Here is a 19,201-nt window from a genome sequence, read left to right on the forward strand (position 1 = left end):
CATGTTGGCCAGGCTGGTCTCAAACTCCTGACCTCAAGTGATCTGCCCACCTCAGCCTCCCAAAGTGCTGGGATTACAGGCATGAGCCACCACACCTGGCCATAACATCACACTCTTAACAATGGTTGGGCAGCCAAAGGTTATTAGAAATTTGAGGAAAGCCTTTAATATAACAGAGATTAAAACTAACAGAAATGGTCTAATTTTTTTTAAAGTACATAGTGAGAAACACACAAGAACAAAAATTAGTGTCTTCAAAAAGGGTAAGTCAGAACAGGAGGCTACTAAAAAAGGAACACTTTGAGAATGAAGAAAAGAGCCCTTATAAATTAAAAAGATGATAAATAGAAAATCTCCAATAGAAGGGCTAGAATATAGAATTAAATTTCTTATAAAGTAGAGGGGGATAAAATGGAAAACACAAGAAAATTAACAGGACTGGTTCGGGAGGTCAAGTATGCCAATAATAAGGAATTCCAGAGAGAGAGAAAGAGCACAGAAAACAATAAAGAGAAAATCAACAAAACACTTCCAGATAATTTTCTTTTTGCATTTTTTAGTAGACAAGGGGTTTTGCATGTTGGCCAGGCTGCTTTTCAACTCCTGGCCTCAAGTGATCCATCGGCCTTGGCCTCCAAAATTGTGGGATTATAGGTATGAGCCACCATGCTTGGCCAAGATAATTTCTTAATACTGAAGGCTGTGTCCTTCCCCTCGTCATTTCATATCATTTTGAAACGTAAGAACACAGGCCGGGAGTGGTGGCTCACGCCTGTAATCCCAGTACTTTGGGAGGCCGAGGCAGGTGGATCACAAGGTCAGGAGTTCAAGACCGGCCCGGCCAAGATGGTAAAACTCTGTCTCTACTAAATATACAAAAAAATTAGCCGGGCATGGTGGTGGGTGCCTGTAATCCCAGTTACTTGGGAGGATGAAGCAGACAACTGCTTGAACCCAGAAGGCAGAGGTTGCAGTGAGCTGAGATCGCCCCACTGCACTCCTGCCTGGGCAACAGAGCAAGACTTCGTCTCAAAAAAAAAACAAATGTAAGAACACAAAGGACAAGTAGAACTTACTCTATAGCATCTAGAGCGGAAAAACAGATTTCCATACAAAGGATCAAAAGCACACTAATTTTCTAAGTAACACCACTGAAAACTAGAAGACAATGAAGCAATGACTTCACAAGTCTTATGGAAAATGATTTCTAATTTAGAAATTTATGCCTAAACCATTCATGAAGATACTCAACTGTCAAACTATTTAAGTGTGAGCATATTTTCATTTAACGTATTTTCTACCAATCCTCTCTCAGAAGCTATTGATGGATGTAGAATCCCAGCAGAAACCACCTGAACCATGTGATTGAGACTGATATTGTCAGTAATAAGATACATGGACATCATTAACCTCATGGAGTAACATATGAAGGCCACTGTGCCCAGCCACTTAGCATAATGTTCAGACGGTTCAGTTAGGTTGTACTATGTATCAATACTTCATTTCTTTTTATGCCTGAATAATATTACATTGTATGGATAAACCAAATTTTGTTCATTCATTCATCAGGTGAGGGACATCTGTGTTGTTTTCACCTTTTCACTATTATAAATAATGCTGCTATGAACATTCATGTACAAGTTTTTGTGTGGACATATGTTTTCAATGCTCTTGAGTACAGACCTAGTAGTGGAACTGCGGGCTCATACAGTAACTTTAACTCTTTAAAGAACTGCCTGTTTTCCGACACAGCTGTACCATTTTACATTCTCATGCAATGCATGAAGGTTCCAATTTCTCCACCTCCTCCAACACTTGCTATTATTAGTCTGACTTACTGGGTGTGAAGTGGTATCTCAAGGTGGTTTTGATTTGTATCTCCCTAATAATTTTAATGATGTTGAACACTTTTTCATGTGTTTATTGGCTATTTGTATCTCTTCTCTAGAGATATGTCTACTCAATTTCTTTGTTCATTTTTAAAACTGGGGTGTCTTTTTTATTGTTGACTTATAAGAATTCTTTTTTTTCCCCAATTTATTTATTTTATTGCATTTTAGGTTTGGGGGTACATGTGAAGAACATGCAAAATTGTTGCATAGGTACACATGTGGCAGTGTGATTTGCTGCCTTCCTCCCCATCACCTACATCTGGCATCTCTCCCCTTGCTATCTCTCCCCAACTCCCCACCTGCCACCGTCCCTCCCCTATTTCCCCCCAACTGACCCCAGTGTGTAGTGCTCCTCTCCCTGTGTCCATGTGTTCTCATTGTACAACACCCACTTTGAGTGAAAACATGCGGTGTTTGATCTTCTGCTCTTCTGTCAGTTTGCTGAGAATGATGGTTTCCAGGTTCATCCATGTCCCTACAAAGGACCCAAACTCATCGTTTTTGATGGCTGCATAATATTCCATGCTGTATATGTGCCACATTTTCCCTGTCCAGTCTATCATCGATGGGCATTTGGGTTGGTTCCAGGTCTTTGCTATTGTAAACAGTGCTGCAATTAACATTCGTGTGCACGTGTCCTTATAGTAGAACGATTTATAATCCTTTGGATATATACCCAGTAATGGGATTGCTGGGTCAAATGGAATTTCTATTTCTAGGTCCTTGAGGAATCGCCACACTGTCTTTCACAATGGTTGAACTAATTGACACTCCCACCAACAGTGTAAAAGTGTTCCTATTTCTCCACATCCTCTCCACCATCTGTTGTCTCCAGATTTTTTAATGATCGCCATTCTAACTGGCGTGAGATGGTATCTCAATGTTGTTTTGATTTGCATTTCTCTGATGACCAGTGATGATGAGCATTTTTTCATATGTTTGTTGGCCTCATGTATGTCTTCTTTTGTAAAGTATCTGTTCATATCCTTTGCCCACTTTTGAATGGGCTTGTTTGTTTTTTTCTTGTAAATTTGTTTTAGTTCTTTGTAAATTCTGGATATCAGCCCTTTGTCAGATGGGTAAACTGCAAAAATTTTTTCCCATTCTGTTGGTTGCCGATTCACTCTAATGATTGTTTCTTTTGCTGTGCAGAAGCTGTGGAGTTTGATTAGGTCCCATTTGTCTATTTTGGCTTTTCTTGTCAATGTTTTTGGTGTTTTGGTCATGAAGTCCTTGCCCACACCTATGTCCTGAATGGTTTTGCCTAGATTTTCTTCTAGGGTTTTTATGGTGTTAGGTCTTATGTTTAAGTCTTTAATCCATCTGGAGTTAATTTTAGTGTAAGGTGTCAGGAAGGGGTCCGGTTTCTGCTTTCTGCACATGGCTAGCCAGCTTTCCCAACACCATTTATTAAACAGGGAATCCTTTCCCCATTGCTTGTTTTTGTTTGGTTTGTCAAAGATCAGATGATTATAGATATGTTGTGTTGCCACCAAGACCTCTGTTCTGTTCCATTGGTCTATACCTCTGTTTTGGTACCAGTACCATGCTGTTTTGATTACTGTAGCCTTGTAGTATAAAGTCCGGTAGTGTGATGCCCCCTGCTTTGTGCTTTTTGCTTAGAATTGACTTGGCTATGCGGAGGTCTCTTTTGGTTCCATATGAAGTTTAAGGTGTTTTTTTCCAGTTCTGTGAAGAAGGTCATTGGTAGCTTGATGGGGATGGCGTTGAATCTGTAAATTACTTTGGGCAGTATGGCCATTTTCACGATATTGATTCTTCCTAACCATGAACATGGAATGTTTCTCCATCTGTTTGTGTCCTCTCTTATTTCGTTGAGCAGTGGCTTGTAGTTCTCCTTGAAGAGGTCCTTTACGTTCCTTGTTAGTTGTATTCCTAGGTATTTTATTTTCTTTGTGGCAATTGTGATGTAAGGAAGCAACTTCGTTCATTTGTATGCGGGTATATGGTTGTCTGAATACCATTTGTTGAAGATACTATTCTCTCATGAAATTGTTTTGGCACTCTTGTAGAAAATCAACAAGCCACAAATGTATGAGTTTATTTCTGGACTCTTAAGTCTATTCCACTGATCTATATATCTATCCTTCTTACAAAGCCACTCTATTTTTATTACTGTAACTATAAAGTAGTATGTGTTGAAGTTGGAAAGTGTGAATCTTCTAACTTCATTCTTCTTTTTTAAGACTGTTTTGGCTACTCTGGATCCTTGAATTTCCAATATTTTAAGATCAGCTTATCAATTTCTGCCAAACAAAGCCAGTAAGAATTTTGACAGTGACTACACTGAATCTGTAACCCAATTTGCAAATTACTGACATCTTCACAATATTAAGTCTTGCAATCCATAAACATGAGGTATGTTTCCATTTATTGTGGCCTTCTTTAATTTCTTTCAATGATATTTTATGGTTTCAGTGTACAAGTCTTACACTTTTGTTAAATGTATTCCTAAGTATTTTATTCTTTTTGATGCTTTTATAGGTTAACTTGTTTCCTTTATATTTTTTACTGTGCATTGCTAGGGTATAGAAACAATTTTTATACATTTATCTTTTATCCTGAAAGTCTGCTGAATTCGTTTACGAGCCCTAGCAGTTGTGATGAGTGTGTGTGCATGTGTTCCTTAGGATTTTCTACACACAAAATCATGTCATCAGTGAACAGAAATAGTTTTACATCTTCCTTTTCAATCTACATGACTTTTATTTCATTATCTTACGTAACTGCCCCAGCTAGAATAGAAATGACAGGAGTAGAAGTCCTTATTTTATTCCTGATCTTAGGGGGAAGGGTTTCAATTTTTCTCTATTGAATATGATATTAACTATAAATTTTTCATAGATGCCCTTTATCAGGTTAAGAAAGTTCCCTTCTATTCCTAGTTTGTTGAATGTCTTTATCATGAAAGGATGTTGAATTTCATCAGATGGTTTTTCAGCATCCAGATAATCACATGGTTTTTGTTGATTTTTCTATTAATATGGCATATTATATTGACTGATAGCCATACTTTGAAAATGGGATACATCCTATTTGGTCATGGTGTACAATCTTTTAGGTAAGTTGCTGGATTTGGTTTGTTAGTAGTTTGTTGAGAATTTTTACATCTATCTTCATAATGGATATTGAAGAATGCATCAGAGCCCTGTAATAGCAGGTCTATAGTTTCTCTTTTCCTGCAATGTCTTGGTCCACTATTAGGGTAATACTGGCCTCACAGAATATAACTGGCAAGTATTAGCTTCTCTTCTATATTCTGGAAGAGTTTGTGAAGAACTAGTGTCAATCCTTCCTTAAATATTTTGTGGAATTCACCAGTGAAGCCATTTGGTCCTGGGCTTTCCTTCATGAGATTTTTCTTTAAGGCCAATAACTCTTAGACTTGCCCTTATGAGACTATTTTCTAGATCCTGCAGGTGTGCTTCATTTTTTTTTATTCTTTTTCTTTTGTCTCCTCTGACTATGTCTTTTCAAATAGCCTGTCTTCAAGCTCACTAATTCTTTCTTCTGCCATCAGTTCTGCTATTAAAGGACTCTGAGGCATTCTTCAATATGACAACTGTTATTCATCAGCTCCAGAATTTCTGCTTGATTCTTTCAAATTATTTTAATCTGTTAAATTAATCGGATAAGATTCTGAATTCCTTCTCTGTGCTATCTTGAATTTCTTTGAGTTTCCTCAACACAGATATTTTGAATTCTCTGCCTAAAAGTTCACAATTCTGTTTCTCCAGGATTGGTTACTGGTGCCTTATTTAGTCCATTTGGTTAGGTCATAGATGGTGTGGATGCTAGCAGATATTCTCCAGTGTCTGGGCATTGAAGAGTTAGGTATTTACTGTAGTCTTTACTGTCTGGGCCTATCTGTATCCATCCTTCTTAGGCTTTCCAGATATATCTTGGGCTTTCCAGATATTTGAAAGGACTTGGGTGTTGTGATCTAAGCTGTATCTGCTTTAGTAGCATGTGGTTCTTGCAGCTGCATAGAGATACCACCTTGATGGTCTTGGACAATATCTGGGAGAATTCTCTGGATTATCAGGCAGTCTCTTGTTCTATTCCCTTACTTTCTCCCAAACAGAGTCTCTCTCTTTCTCTCTGTTCTCAGCCACCTAAAGCTAGGAGTGGAGTGACACAAGCACCCCTGTGGCCACAATCACTGTGGCTGCACTGGGTCAGACCTGAAGCCAGAACAGCACTGGGTCTTACTCAAGGCCTGCTGTAACCACTCTCTGACTATTGCCTGTGTTCACTCAAGGACCTGTGGTTCTACAATCAGCCAGTGGCAACGCCAGCCAGACCTGTGTTCTTCCCTTCAGGGCAGTGAGGTTCCCCCAACTCTCTAGAGGTGCCGTCTGGGAGTCAGGGACTATAATAAAAAACCTTAGAGGTCTACCTAGTGTTCTACTGTACTATGGCTGAGCTGGCACTCAAACCACAAGATATAGTCTTTTTCACTCATGCCTCCCCTCTCCAAAGCTAGAAGAGCCTCACCCCATAGCTAACACCACCTCAGGCCACAATGAGTATTGCCAGACAAGCACCAAGGTTCCCTTAAGGCCCAGGGATTCTTTTTGTTGTTGTTTTGTTTTTGAGATGGAGCCAGGCTAGAGTGCAATGGTGTAATCTCGGTCACTGCAACCTCTGCCTCCCAGTTCAAGTGATTCTTCCACCTCAGCTTCCCAAGTAGCAAGCGCGCACCACTAAGCCTGGCTCATTTTTTCTGTACTTTAGTAGAGATGGGGTTTCAACACGTTGGCCAGGATGGTCTCTATCTCTTGACCTTGTGATCCATCCACCTCAGCCTCCCAAAGTGCTGGCATTACAGATGTGAGCCACGTCGCCCAGCCCCAGGGATTCTTAAGTTAGCTTATGGTAAATACTGCCTGGCCTGGGACTCACCCTTCATGGGAGTGGTTTTTCCTGTAGCCCAAGGCAGGTCTAGAAATGCCATTAAGAATCAAGTCCTGAAATCAGGGATTCCAAGAGTGTATTTGGTGCTCTATCCCTCTGTGGCTGTGCTGATATCTGAAGCCAGCAAGTCTTAGAGGCTCACCCAAGGCCCTTGACGTAATGCCGGGGTATCAATGCTGGTTATTCAGGGCCCACAGGTACTTCAGTTAGCAGGCGATGAATGCTGCCAGTACTGAATCATTTTCTTAAAGGCAGTACTGATTTTTGGTATGTCAAAAATCATACCATAGCCCAGGGTATGTCTAGAAATGTCATCTGAGAACTGACGCCTAGAACACGGAGCCTTGTGACTCTGACTGGTCCCCTATTCTGCTTTGGCCAAGGTGGTATTTAAGAGGCAAGGCAAAGTCCTGCCCACTCTTCCGTCTCCTCTCAAGTGGAAGAAAGGGGTCTCTTTTGGAGCCACGAGCTGTGTAGCCTGGCATGGGGGCGGGGGGGAGGCAGCACTCCATTGGTTGCTGCAGCTGGAGTCTCAGTATGTCATGTATCCCTCTGTCCACTGTCTCTGGGATCAGTTCAGCACTAGTACTTGCTTAAGAGTTACAGTCCTTTGGAACAAGACTGCCTTTCAAGTTTACTTGGAGGCACAGAGCACTACAGGCCTCAGTGGCAAGGCTTGAAGGAATTCAAAATTGGACCATTGGGATCCGCAATTCCCCTTTGGCTAGGTTTGGTTTAAATGTTCCCTCTGTGGACAGGTGTCAGCTGAGTTTGGTCCAGTTTTCCTTTCTGCTCTAACAAAATAGCATTGAGTTAAATGCCTCACAATTGCTGTGTTCTCCCTCCCACAGCACCCAGAGACACTCTGCACACTGCCACTGCCACAGGGGGAGGAGTGGCATTGCCAATTCAGGACTGTTTTTTCTATCTCTTCAGCGCCTCTTTCAGTCATATGAAGTTAAAACCAGGTACTATAAGTGCTCGCCTGATTTTTGGTTCTTATGAAGATGCTTTTTTCTGTGTAGATAGTTGTTAAATTGGTGTCCTTGGCAGGGGGAATGATCAGTGGAGCATTCTATTTCACCATCCTGCTTTGCCTCTCAATTCTCTTTTAATTTCTTTAGGGTCAGTAGTAATATCTCATCTTTCATTCCTGATTTGAATAATTTAAGTCCTCTCTCTCTTTTTCTTGGTCAGTCCAGCCAGTGGTTTGTTGGTTTCTGTCTTTTCAAAGAACCCACATTTAGTTTCCTTGATCTCAACGGTTTTTCTATTCTTTATTTTTAAAATTTCACTCTACTCTACATTAGTTTCATTTTTCTACTTGCTTTGGGTTGAGTTGGCTCCTCTTTTTCTAATTTCTTAAGATGGAAGGTTAAACTACTGATTCAACATATTTCTTCTTTTTAATATAGATGTTATAAGCTACAAATTTCCCTCCAAGCATAGCTATAGCTGCATTTCATGAGTTTTGGTATGTTATGTTTTTGTTTTCATTAATCTTAAGTATTTCAAATTTCTCTTGTAATTTCCTTCTTTGATCCATTGATAATTTAGGAGTACACTGGTTTAAAAATTACTATACTTTCTATTATTACCTGCCAAAATATTTATTTTTATTTTCTATATTTTGTACTTCAAATATATAGACATTTTTACATTTTCCCCAAATTTAATATTGTATTGTAATACTAAATATGCTTTTTCAACCTATACTCTCCTAATTTATAATCACTATGCTAATCTAGGCCACTTCTTCCTCCTTAAGCCGACCTTCCTCTCCTTAGCTCTGGATACAGTTCTAGTAGATGACCCAGTCCACTTATTCAGTTACTACTATTGACCAAGCCATGCACTAGGTCCTTGCCCTCAGGAACTCATCTTCTGGTGAAAAAAGAGTGACATGTTTGTAAATAGGCAACTATAATACAATGTGATGTAATGAGAACATATACAAGAAAAACCAAATCTGGTGGGAGGGCAGGAATAAAAAGTTTCTCAGAGATAGCATCTGACCTTTGTCTCAAAGGATGAGTTAACCAAAAATATCTGTTCCCACCAAGAAAATAGGAGTAAGGGAAACAACATCCAATTGAAACTGTCCAACGTACAGTTGAATATACTGTATGGCTAAAATCTCAGTGAAAGATGTAGTTTTCTCTATTCTCTTACCTCTTGGATTTCATCTGGGACAGTTGAGTCCATCAGTCTGAAGAGCAAATTTCGAAGTGGGCCCGCCTGCCTCCCGAGAATGCTGGTAGCTACCCCTCCCGCAAGTGCAAGAGCAAGGTGATTTGAAAGTAGCTTTAGGCACAGCTTGAGAAAACTGTGGTGTTCTCTGAAACCAAATAAACTGCTATGAATTTTTGGAACATAAAAGTGTATGTGCTACCCAGTATGGGTAACATTTTTTTCAATTTAAAAGTTTTGTTGGCTAGGTGCAGTGGCTCATGCCTGTAATCCCAGCACTTTGGAAGGCTGAGATGGGCAGATCACCTGAGGTCAAGAGTTTGAGATCAGCCTGGCCTACATGGCAAAACCCTGTCTCTACTAAAAATACAAAAATTAGCCAGGCGCGATGGCAGATGCCTGTAATCCCAGCTACTCAGGAGGAAGAGGCAGGAGAATTGCTTGAACCCAGGAGGCAGAGGTTGCAGTGAACCGAGATCAGCCACTGTGCTCTAGCCTGGGTGACAGAGCAAGACTGTCTCCAAAAAAAAAAAAAAAAAAATTTGTCAAGTCATGAACGACAGTAAATTTTTAAAACATCATTTGTGAAATTATGAGTAACTTTTTCCTAGAGGTTATTATCAATAAGTATCTAAGGTTAGCTCTTTCCTAGATTATTTAAAAAGTTCCATATAATTTGGGAAAACAAGAAAGAACAGTAAGTCAAAATTCAAAAGGAGTAATTTATACACATGCACAAACACACATGTAACATACCTTGATGAAGGGAAAGGGAGTGGGGGAATCTCACTGTTTATTTTATCACAGTATCTCTCAAGAAAAGAACGCAGGTGTGAGAAGGTACTCTCTTCAAGATCTACACAATAAGGCCGGTGCCATGCAACAACTTGTCTAAAAGGACACATCAGAAAATAATAAAACAGTCTTAAAATGAAGTTTTCATGAATGATCAAAAATGAAAATTAAAACATATTGGCCAGGCATGATGGTATATGCCTACAATCCCAGCTATCCAGGAGGCTACGACAGGGGAATTGCTTGAACTTGGGAGGCAGACGTTGCAGTGGGCAGAGACTGCACCACTGCATTCCAGCCTGGGTAACAAAGTGAGACTCCATCTCAAAAAATATATATACACATATATATATCAAAGATGAATGATTTCAACAACATACACAGAAGACATTACTAATTATGAAAGTGATAAAACCTTTCATTTTAGTGACTAAGGAAAACCACGAATTTGCCATCTTTAAGAAGAAAGCATACAACCACCACTTGTTTTGGAAGGTTTGGATGTCTACTCACCTGAAAGCAGAGGGCTATGTTACATGATCTACTAAAGTCCCTCTGGTTCTAAGAGTCTAGAAAATGTATATTTCTTATTAAGAAAAATATTCTGACTCTATAGAGTGATATACTGAAATCTATTAAAAGACAAAATCCTGAAATTTATTGTGAATACTTTTAAGATCTTGGGACTCAACCACCTACATATGAAGTGGGAAGACGGAGATTTAATGCTAATAGCAAACTCCTTATATTCAACTTATTTATTTTGGCTTTTGTGTTAAGAGGAAAAACTATTAACAAATATTTTTAATTGATTAGAATATCATTTTAAAACTCTGAGTCAAAGGTATAGAATGCAAACAAAATACATTCTAAGCTATAAATTAGCCCGTGTGTATTCGAAAATGTCTGAAATAACTCAGACATTCCTTAAAATTCAATATCTTAATATTGACTAAAACTTACCTACCTGATTGACTAAACACATACAGTTAGCACTTTAGGAAAAATCTAAGTTTCTGCAAAGAGTAACCTTCTTGATTTAAAAGCACGGCAATTTTTTTTTTCAAAAAAACTTTTTCAAAAAACCAACCAGATAAAGAGTGCTGATGTTAAATAACATTAAATCAATAAAGCCTAGTTCTGATTTTAATTATTTTAATTTCCTCTTGATACACAGACATTTAATCATTTTAAATCTGTATCTAGAGATAAAAGAGGATTCAAAATGTTTAAGACAATGTCTTAAATACTGGGTATGACCTCTTGCTTGTGAAACACGTATAACATCAACGCTCAAATCTAATGTCATTTTTATGATAGAGAAAAAGCATTCCTATCTATTTCAGAAGAGTATTTTATGAACAAAGCACAATTATTTCCACTTTTATTAGTGTTTCTACTTTTCACTGACTTTTTTGTGTTAAAACACACAAGAATTTTTAAAAACAGGCACTCTTACCTGTCCCTAGGAAGAGCAGTCCATGCCAGACTATGTGATGTTCCAGCTGAAATTTGCTGAATGGCTATGCCATCTAAGCCACTCACTTTCTTTGGTTTAGTAATAGGACCTGTGGAATTTCCCTGGCCACATTGCCCCATTGAGTTATTGCCCCAGGCATAAACTTCATTATCTGAAAACAAAATATAAAGTATTATATAAAAGAAAAGCCAAATTTAAATGTCATATATTTACAGAAAACAAAGTTAATAACATTTCCTTAAAAACAAATGACTTTACCATGAGAAAGAGCCAAACAATGACTGTCTCCAATTGAAACATCAACTATTCTTGTGGCAGCCAGTTCTTCAATAAGCTTGGGTCTCAAAGCAGTAGCTTCTGAAGAACCACAACCTAGACAAGCTCCACAGCCCCAAGCGTAGACCTGAAAAAACAGGAATACACTACATGTAACTCTGAGATGATTAGACTGTTGGCTTGTTTAGGGATAAATAAAATCTATGAAACTAGAGTGTAGTTTGGTAATAAATAACTTTCTGATGTTAAAATCATTTTGATCATTTTAAAGATTGTTATTTTTCTTGCTGCCTTTAAGCCTTTGATGTATAGGCAGACAAACAGCTAATCTGAAAACAAAAATAACAGGTCATAGAAAAACAGAAAGGTCTTCTGTGACAGTCTGCCAAACTACTAACTGGCTTGCAATTTGTTATATTTGCCCCATCTTACTGGCTTTGAAAATACTGTCTTAAAACTTCTCCTTTATGTGTTTCTCATTATTTTGGTAAGATTAAGATTAGAACAAGGTACAAGCATATAAAATAGATTATATAAATCACAAAACTGATGTTTATTATTAAAATACCTCACCTCACTGTTACAATAATTATCACTTACAAAGAGGGCCATGTGAAGCAGGAGCAAGATAGTTCCTCTTGAACATCTTCATTTTTGACTAATCAATACCAAAATAACCACTGATTGATTTAAGATGTTTGGGGAAAGGGTTAGGTGGGAAAAAAAATTTTGTCTTTGGCAAGACAAATAAGTGAATAACTGCCAATCTAGCAACCCAAAATCAACAAAATCAAAACAATGAGCAATCTGAATGATTTTTTTCTTTATCTTCAATAGGTTTTGTTAAGATGATATGGACTCTTATCTTTATGCCACCAAATTTGAGAATTTTTTTTTGTCTTGCAATTATTTTAGGAAAGTGCTGCTGACAGATTAAACCACTTCAATAAAAACTAAAAAGGACTGTCCAGGTCTAGTGGCTCAAGCCTATAATCCCAGCACTTAGGGAGACAGAGGCAGGAGGATCACTCGAATCCAGGAGTTCAAGACCAACCTGGAAAACATGGCAAGACCCGGTTTCCAAAAAAATTTTAAAAATTGGCCAAGCATTGTGGTACAGGCCTATGGTCCCAGCTACTTGGGAGCCTGAGCGGGGAGGATCTCTTGAGCCCACCACGTCAAGGCTGCAGTGAGCCTTGTTTGTGCCACTGTACTCTAGCCTGAGCAACAGAGTGAGACCCTGACTTCAAAATAAAATAAAATAAGAACATATATTTGTACTTGTTTTCAAGTAACTTACTTAAGTATAGAAAGCAACAAATTCCAGTACATAAGCATATTTTACGAGATGTTAGGAACTAAAGATAAGGACAGTGAAATAATGTACAGTCAAAATCATCATAGGAAATCTCCTAAATCACTCACAAATTATACTACAGTGATGCACCATTCAGTCAATAATAGACCACATTATACAACAGTGGTCCCACAAGATTTAATGGAACTTTGATGCCAGTATTTTTACTGTACCTCTTCTATGTTCAGTTATGTTTAGATACATACTTACCCTTTTATTACAATTTCCGAAGGTATTCAGCACAGTAACATGCAGTTCAGGTTTGAAGCCTAAGAGCAATAGGCTACACCATATAGTCTAGGAGCGTAGTAGGCTACACCATCTAGGTTTGTGTGGTACTCTCTACAATGTTCTTACAATAACAAAATTGCCTAACAACACATTTCTCAGAACATATCCTGTTAAGTGATACATCACTATAATACTGTCACTCAGTAAGGCCTACATAGAGTTTTCTCTTGCGATGTTCCTTTGTTTGAGCACCAGATGAGAAATACTTGGCTTGCCTTTAGGGACTGGACCATACCATGTAGTATGGTGGGAAGTCAATATAGAAGAGGCCTGAAAGGGCTGAGAGAGACTGAGGGAAAAGCAAATGTTGACCATCATTTCATGCTCAAGTTTAATGGTAAACAGAAATACTCTTCCATTTAAAAATATTTGACTTTACTTTTTTCCATATATATGTATTTGATTTAATATAACTTAAGGTACTCATGATATGACTATTCTATAAACAATTTACAAGTTCTCTTGGGATTCAATGTAATAGATTTGTTAGTATTATTTTTATTACTACTACCACCACCAACTAATAGTTGAAGAGTACTTGATAATCTACAGAAACTCTCAATTCTAATGATTATCTTACATGATCATTTGTATGCAAAGCAGAAATTATCACCCTTAATTAAAAAAGAAGGACATGATGTTCAAGGAACGTCTGTTAATTTGCCTGTTTTTTGCTTATGTATATATCAAATATATAAGCACCTTTTAACTTTAATTCATGGATTCTTACTATAAAACCCAAGGTGAGAAATACATAGAAGAGACATTTTTAAGGCAGCAACTAACAAATGTAATAATGAATAACTTGAGTTAGATTTTTAGGACACAAGGCATTCTAGTTTCTCAAAGAATAACAAAATTACATGCTAATTTCAGCTTTTCTGCTCATCGGTCTTGCAAATTAGTCACAAAACACTTCTATACCACTGCTTCGCACAAAGTGGCCTCCTATACATGACAGAGTAAGTTGTCAGCTCGCTCTTTTACTGCCATCACTGATAGATACACAGGGACAAATACTGTCAGTCTCTAATCATACCTCGCTCCTCCCTATCCTCAGCCAACAAATAGGGTAAGAGTGAAAATAAGCATGTAAAAGTTCAAAGTTTATAAGCTATAAAAGTCCAAAGCTTATGAACTTTTATAAAGGCTCATAAAATCTTAACTATCCTAAGCCTGACTTTACCTCTTTCAGATTATTTTCCATACTTAAGCATTCTCTTTATCCTCTTTTTTGATCACCCTCTTGCCTTCTTAGTTCATATCACTGGTTCCATCTACATCTAGTTCAGCTTTCCCCCACTATCGATGATGTTTTGGAAAAGGTTTAAGGGAAGCTAAATGCTAAAACATTTTAGAAAATCAGTTTAATATGAAAAACAGAGTCTCCACTAAGGTTTATCTGGGTCACATAGGCCAGGTTAGAAAACCTGGTTCCTTCTCAGATACTCTACTTCAAACAGGAGAAAATACTTCATTTCAGCATGTTGCCTAAAAATGTATTTATTTGAATTTAAAAATTTAAATACAATAATTACTGTTTAGTCACCTAATCCTCTGAAATACTGTAAGTCTTTTATACTCATCTCTTAGTCCTACCTGCCCTGTTGATGTCAAAGCAAGTGAAGACTGGCTCCCAGCACAAACTTTGCGAATGAACATTCCTTGTAAAGCTTCAATAACTTTAGGTTTATACACTCTGTTGGTATCACCATGACCAAGTTTACCTATAAAAACAAACACACTAAACAATTTACTTGCTTCAAAGAACCTCTACTCTTTTTAATAGTACTAAAGTTGATAAAGAGCTTTAATCTTTCCATCACTAACCTGACAGATATGAAAAGCTTGTTTCTGATAGCTGAGGATGTTAACAAGTGAGCATTTTTAATGTAAGAAAGCTAACAAACAACCACTGATAGCCTTTTATATCTTAATTTCAAGCAATTAAAATCAAGCAATTTAAAATCACCTTTAAATCAAGCATTTAAAATCACTTTTAAATTATTTTTCTGTCTTTCTCCTCCTTTAATGGCTCTATTACTAACTTCAAATTTGCTGACATAATATATAAGTACTATACAAGAATGTATATACATATAATTTTTCAAAAGAATTTTAAAAAGATTCAACAGTTCATGAAATTGAAAACTTGACAAATCATTAAAGAAGAAAAACAAACGGCCAACAATCTACAAATTCAACTTCATCAGGAATAAAAAAAGTAAAAATTAAATGATACCATTTTCACTATTGAAATTATGTAATTATATTAATTTTAATACATGCTGTTGTTGAAGACTATGGGGAAGTAAGCACTCACATTGCTAGGAAGAGTGACTAACTAAAGTGAACAAAGATTTACTCATTCATTGTATTGTTAATACTGAAAAAAATGGAAACCATCTAGATACTCAACAATAAGTAACTGGTTTTATAAATTGTGCCACCATCAAATAAAAGAATACTTTGAGCCACTTAAAAGAAAGATGTAGAGTCATGCTTCTTGATATAAAAAAGATACTCCTGCTGGGCGCAGAGGTTCACGTCTGTAATACTAGCACTTTTCGAGGCCGAACATGGCAGATCACTGGAGCCCAGGAGTTCGAGACCAGTCTGGGCAATAAAGCGAAATCCTGTCTCTCAAAAAATACAAAAATTAGTTGAGCATGGTAGTGTGTGCCTGCAGTTTGAGCTACTGGCGGGGGGCTGAGGTAGGAGGATCGCGTGAGCCCAGGAGGTTGAGGCTGCAGTGAGCCAGGTTTACGTCACTGCACATTAGCCTGGGTTAACAAAGCAACACCCTGTCTCAAAAAAAAGAAAAAAAAAAAAAAACTATTAAAGTAAAACATATACATGTCAAAACATATATAAACTTATTCAAAATATACACATGTAGGTCTAGTTTGGTTTTTAAAAAGACATCTTAGTAGAAATATATGTAAATATTTGTATAAATGTATATTTATTAGTCTATTTCCAAAATGTTAACAATGGTTAAAGCAACATTTGTAAAAGCTCAGTTCTTTTTTAATTTCTTTCTGCTCATCTGTATTTCAGTCTTTCTACACTAGGCATATATAACTGAAAAATAAATTTTTAAAAATCTCAAGAAAAAAACCAAAGATACTGAAACAAAGGATACATACCATTGTCTCCTCCTCCAAAAGACCATACAGTTCTCCCATCTTTAGACAGAGCAATAGTATGTGAACTGCCACAAGAAACCTCTCCTACATTGCTAATGTCTTTTACTAATGTTGGAATGTTACGACTATTGCTGTCACCATGACCTTGGATAAAACACACACAACAACAAAGAAACAATGTTACCTCTTTTTCTCTAGGTCGTTACTTCACAAGTAGAATAAACGTTACAATTTTAAAACAGACTTGAGATACTTTTTAAATGCAATATGAAAAAGAGAATCATTTCTAACATCTTCTCAAACAATCTTCCAAGCTGCTCCTAAACTGGGTCATGCAGTCACTTCAGTGAACCATTAAAATCATCTATTCATGCTCCCCTCATAGCACTTACCTTATGTTGTCCTGTTTCATGCTCATGTTGACTTGTTTTCATTACCCACTAGATTATAAACTTCAGGATCAGGATGGTATTGCTCTTATCCCAGAAACCCTACAGTGCCTGGTCATAATAGGGCACACTCAGTAAATGCTTGCTAGATTTAATTACATCTTAAATATCAGCACTAAAATCTAGGTCTTAACTATATAAAATTATCTTCCTCTGAGCTTAAACAAAATAAATGACAGTCTATTCTCACTAGTAAATCTACTCTCACGGCTTCTCAGTAACTGTAATCATTTCTATTTTTCTAGAATAACTTCCATTTTTAAAAAATCTTACCTAATCTTCCAAAGTCTCCTTCACCCCAGGTGTACAATTCCCCATCCTCTGTGACAGCAGCACTATGTCTGTATCCAGCTGACACACAAACAACTACCTGCGTTGCATACAAGTAAATATAATGAGCATGCACAGGTTAAAACACATAGTCCATATCTGATACTACACACAGAGACTTCACAGATACTAATATTCACAACCCATTCAGGAATTTCCATGCACAGTTGTGGAGGCTGTGCTCAGAACAAGGATGACTGGCTAAGGAGTCAAGTAAGTGCTGAAATACATGCCTGTAATCCCCACACTTTAGGAGGCTGAGGAAGGCAGGCTACTTGAGTTCAGGAGTTCAAGTCCAGCTTGGGCAACATAGTAAAATCCCATCTCTTATAAAAAATATGAAACTTAGCCAGGCATGGTGGTACATGCCTATAGTCCCAGCTACTCAGGAGACTGAGTTAGGGGGACCGCCTGAGCCCCAGGAAATCAAGGATGCAGTGAGCTGAGATAGTGCCACTGCACTCCAGCCTGATGACAGAGTGAGACCCTGTCTTGAAAAGAAAACGAGGGAGGGAAGGAATGTGGGTAGGTAGGCTGGTTAATAAAAAGAGAAGATATGGGCTCAGTTTCTAATAGTTCTAATTATTTGTGTGGGTCCTTGGCAATTACTTAGCTAGTCTAAATGCCTCACCATTCAGGTGTCTATTAAGATGCCACCTCTCTTAAGAGCACTCTCTGACCTACCTCATTACCTAATACCACACCCTGCCCAAGTTAATCTTTATTGCTCATTTTTTTTCTTTACTGTTATCTGAAACTATTTTATATGTTTGTTAACTTATTATCTCTACCCTGAAGACTAAAGGATTAGCGACTTATCTGTCTTGTTCACTGCTACACATCTAATGCCTAAAATACTGCCTGATACTTGGAAAGTGCTAAATAAATGCTTGTTGAATGAATGACTCTCAGTTCACTTATATGTCAAATAGGGATAATAACTACTCTTATAAGAATATAAGAATTAAAATTCAATAATGTATATAAAGGTGTTCTGTAAACTGTAAAACAGATATACAAAAGATTAATCCAAAGGGTTGGGGGTAAGGGGCACTGGCAGAAAGAAAACATCAAAATCAGAAAGATATTGTCAGTTACCACACCAATGCATCTAATTATTTTTATAACTAAAAAGAAAGCACATACCTTTCCTTGTAGAGGTCCCTGAATAAGCTTGGGATATTTCTGTGTTGAACTATTTCCATGTCCCAGTTTCCCATAATCACCATCTCCCCAACTGAAGACTTCTCCTTCTGTCGTAAAAGCTAAAGTATGACCATCAGATCCTTTAGAAGATGAAACCTTTTTAATGGATCTGTGAGGCTCAAATGTTAACTTTTTTAAAGTTGACTGATTATTGGAGTCTCCAAGGCCCAGTCTCCCATAGCTGCCTTTACCACAAGCTCTAACAGAGCCATCAGTAGAAATGACAAAAGTGCAGTACTGTCCAGCTTCAATCTATAAACAAAAAATCATAAACATAAAATACTTATCTGAGTATCAAAGTATAATATTTAAGGCTGATTTTATCAAAGAGGCTCAAAGGACATCTTTTAAAGCAGGATATGGCATGATTCTCCAGAGAGATTAAGGAATATACAGAAATTTAAAAGAGTATGAATGGTCTTTTTATGCTTACAACTTTGTTGCTGAGTTCAAATCTTCATGTATATTTTATCTTTTCAAGTTATTGTCCAGGTTATGATTGAATGAAACAACAAAGTAAAATGCTTAATATCATCTTATAATTGAGAATGGCAATATGCAAAATTTTCCTATGAATTCCTCAAGGTACATTATGGCAAGAACCATACAAAATGCATTCTAAACTATTTGGAAAAAAAAATACATTTTAATGAAAGTAAAAATAAAATAGAAAGTTCTAGCTGGGTTATAAATGTAAAAAAAAGTGATCATAAGAATATAAAATGCTAATCTGGCAAAAAGAACTTCCAGGTTTTATTTACTTTTTTTTTTTTTTTTTTTTTTTTTTTTTTTTTTTTTTTTTTTTTTTTTTTTTTTTTTTTTTTTTTTTTTTTTTTTTTTTTTTTTTT

General features: G+C 37.1%; 1 protein-coding gene across 12 annotated transcripts in view; it reads right to left on the bottom strand.

Moving 5' to 3' along the window:
* The window catches only part of HERC1 (HECT and RLD domain containing E3 ubiquitin protein ligase family member 1), a 230,823-nt gene that overhangs the window by 126,556 nt on the left and 85,066 nt on the right, over nucleotides 1-19,201 (bottom strand). For all 12 annotated transcript variants that reach the window (XR_005196792.1, XR_005196793.1, XM_037731214.1 and 9 more), the window contains 8 exons: nucleotides 18,294-18,605; nucleotides 17,091-17,187; nucleotides 16,369-16,512; nucleotides 14,819-14,946; nucleotides 11,554-11,698; nucleotides 11,275-11,446; nucleotides 9,777-9,911; nucleotides 9,003-9,168 (listed from right to left, as the gene is read on the bottom strand). Coding sequence is in view for 10 of the 12 variants with exons in the window: in XM_037731214.1 (XP_037587142.1) it covers nucleotides 9,003-9,168; nucleotides 9,777-9,911; nucleotides 11,275-11,446; nucleotides 11,554-11,698; nucleotides 14,819-14,946; nucleotides 16,369-16,512; nucleotides 17,091-17,187; nucleotides 18,294-18,605 (1,299 nt within the window). In the remaining 2 variants the exon portion in view is untranslated. The remainder of the gene's footprint in view (nucleotides 1-9,002; nucleotides 9,169-9,776; nucleotides 9,912-11,274; nucleotides 11,447-11,553; nucleotides 11,699-14,818; nucleotides 14,947-16,368; nucleotides 16,513-17,090; nucleotides 17,188-18,293; nucleotides 18,606-19,201) is intronic.

The sequence above is a fragment of the Cebus imitator genome, unplaced genomic scaffold (assembly GCF_001604975.1).
Source record: "Cebus imitator isolate Cc_AM_T3 unplaced genomic scaffold, Cebus_imitator-1.0 Scaffold386, whole genome shotgun sequence".
NCBI lineage: Eukaryota > Metazoa > Chordata > Mammalia > Primates > Cebidae > Cebus > Cebus imitator.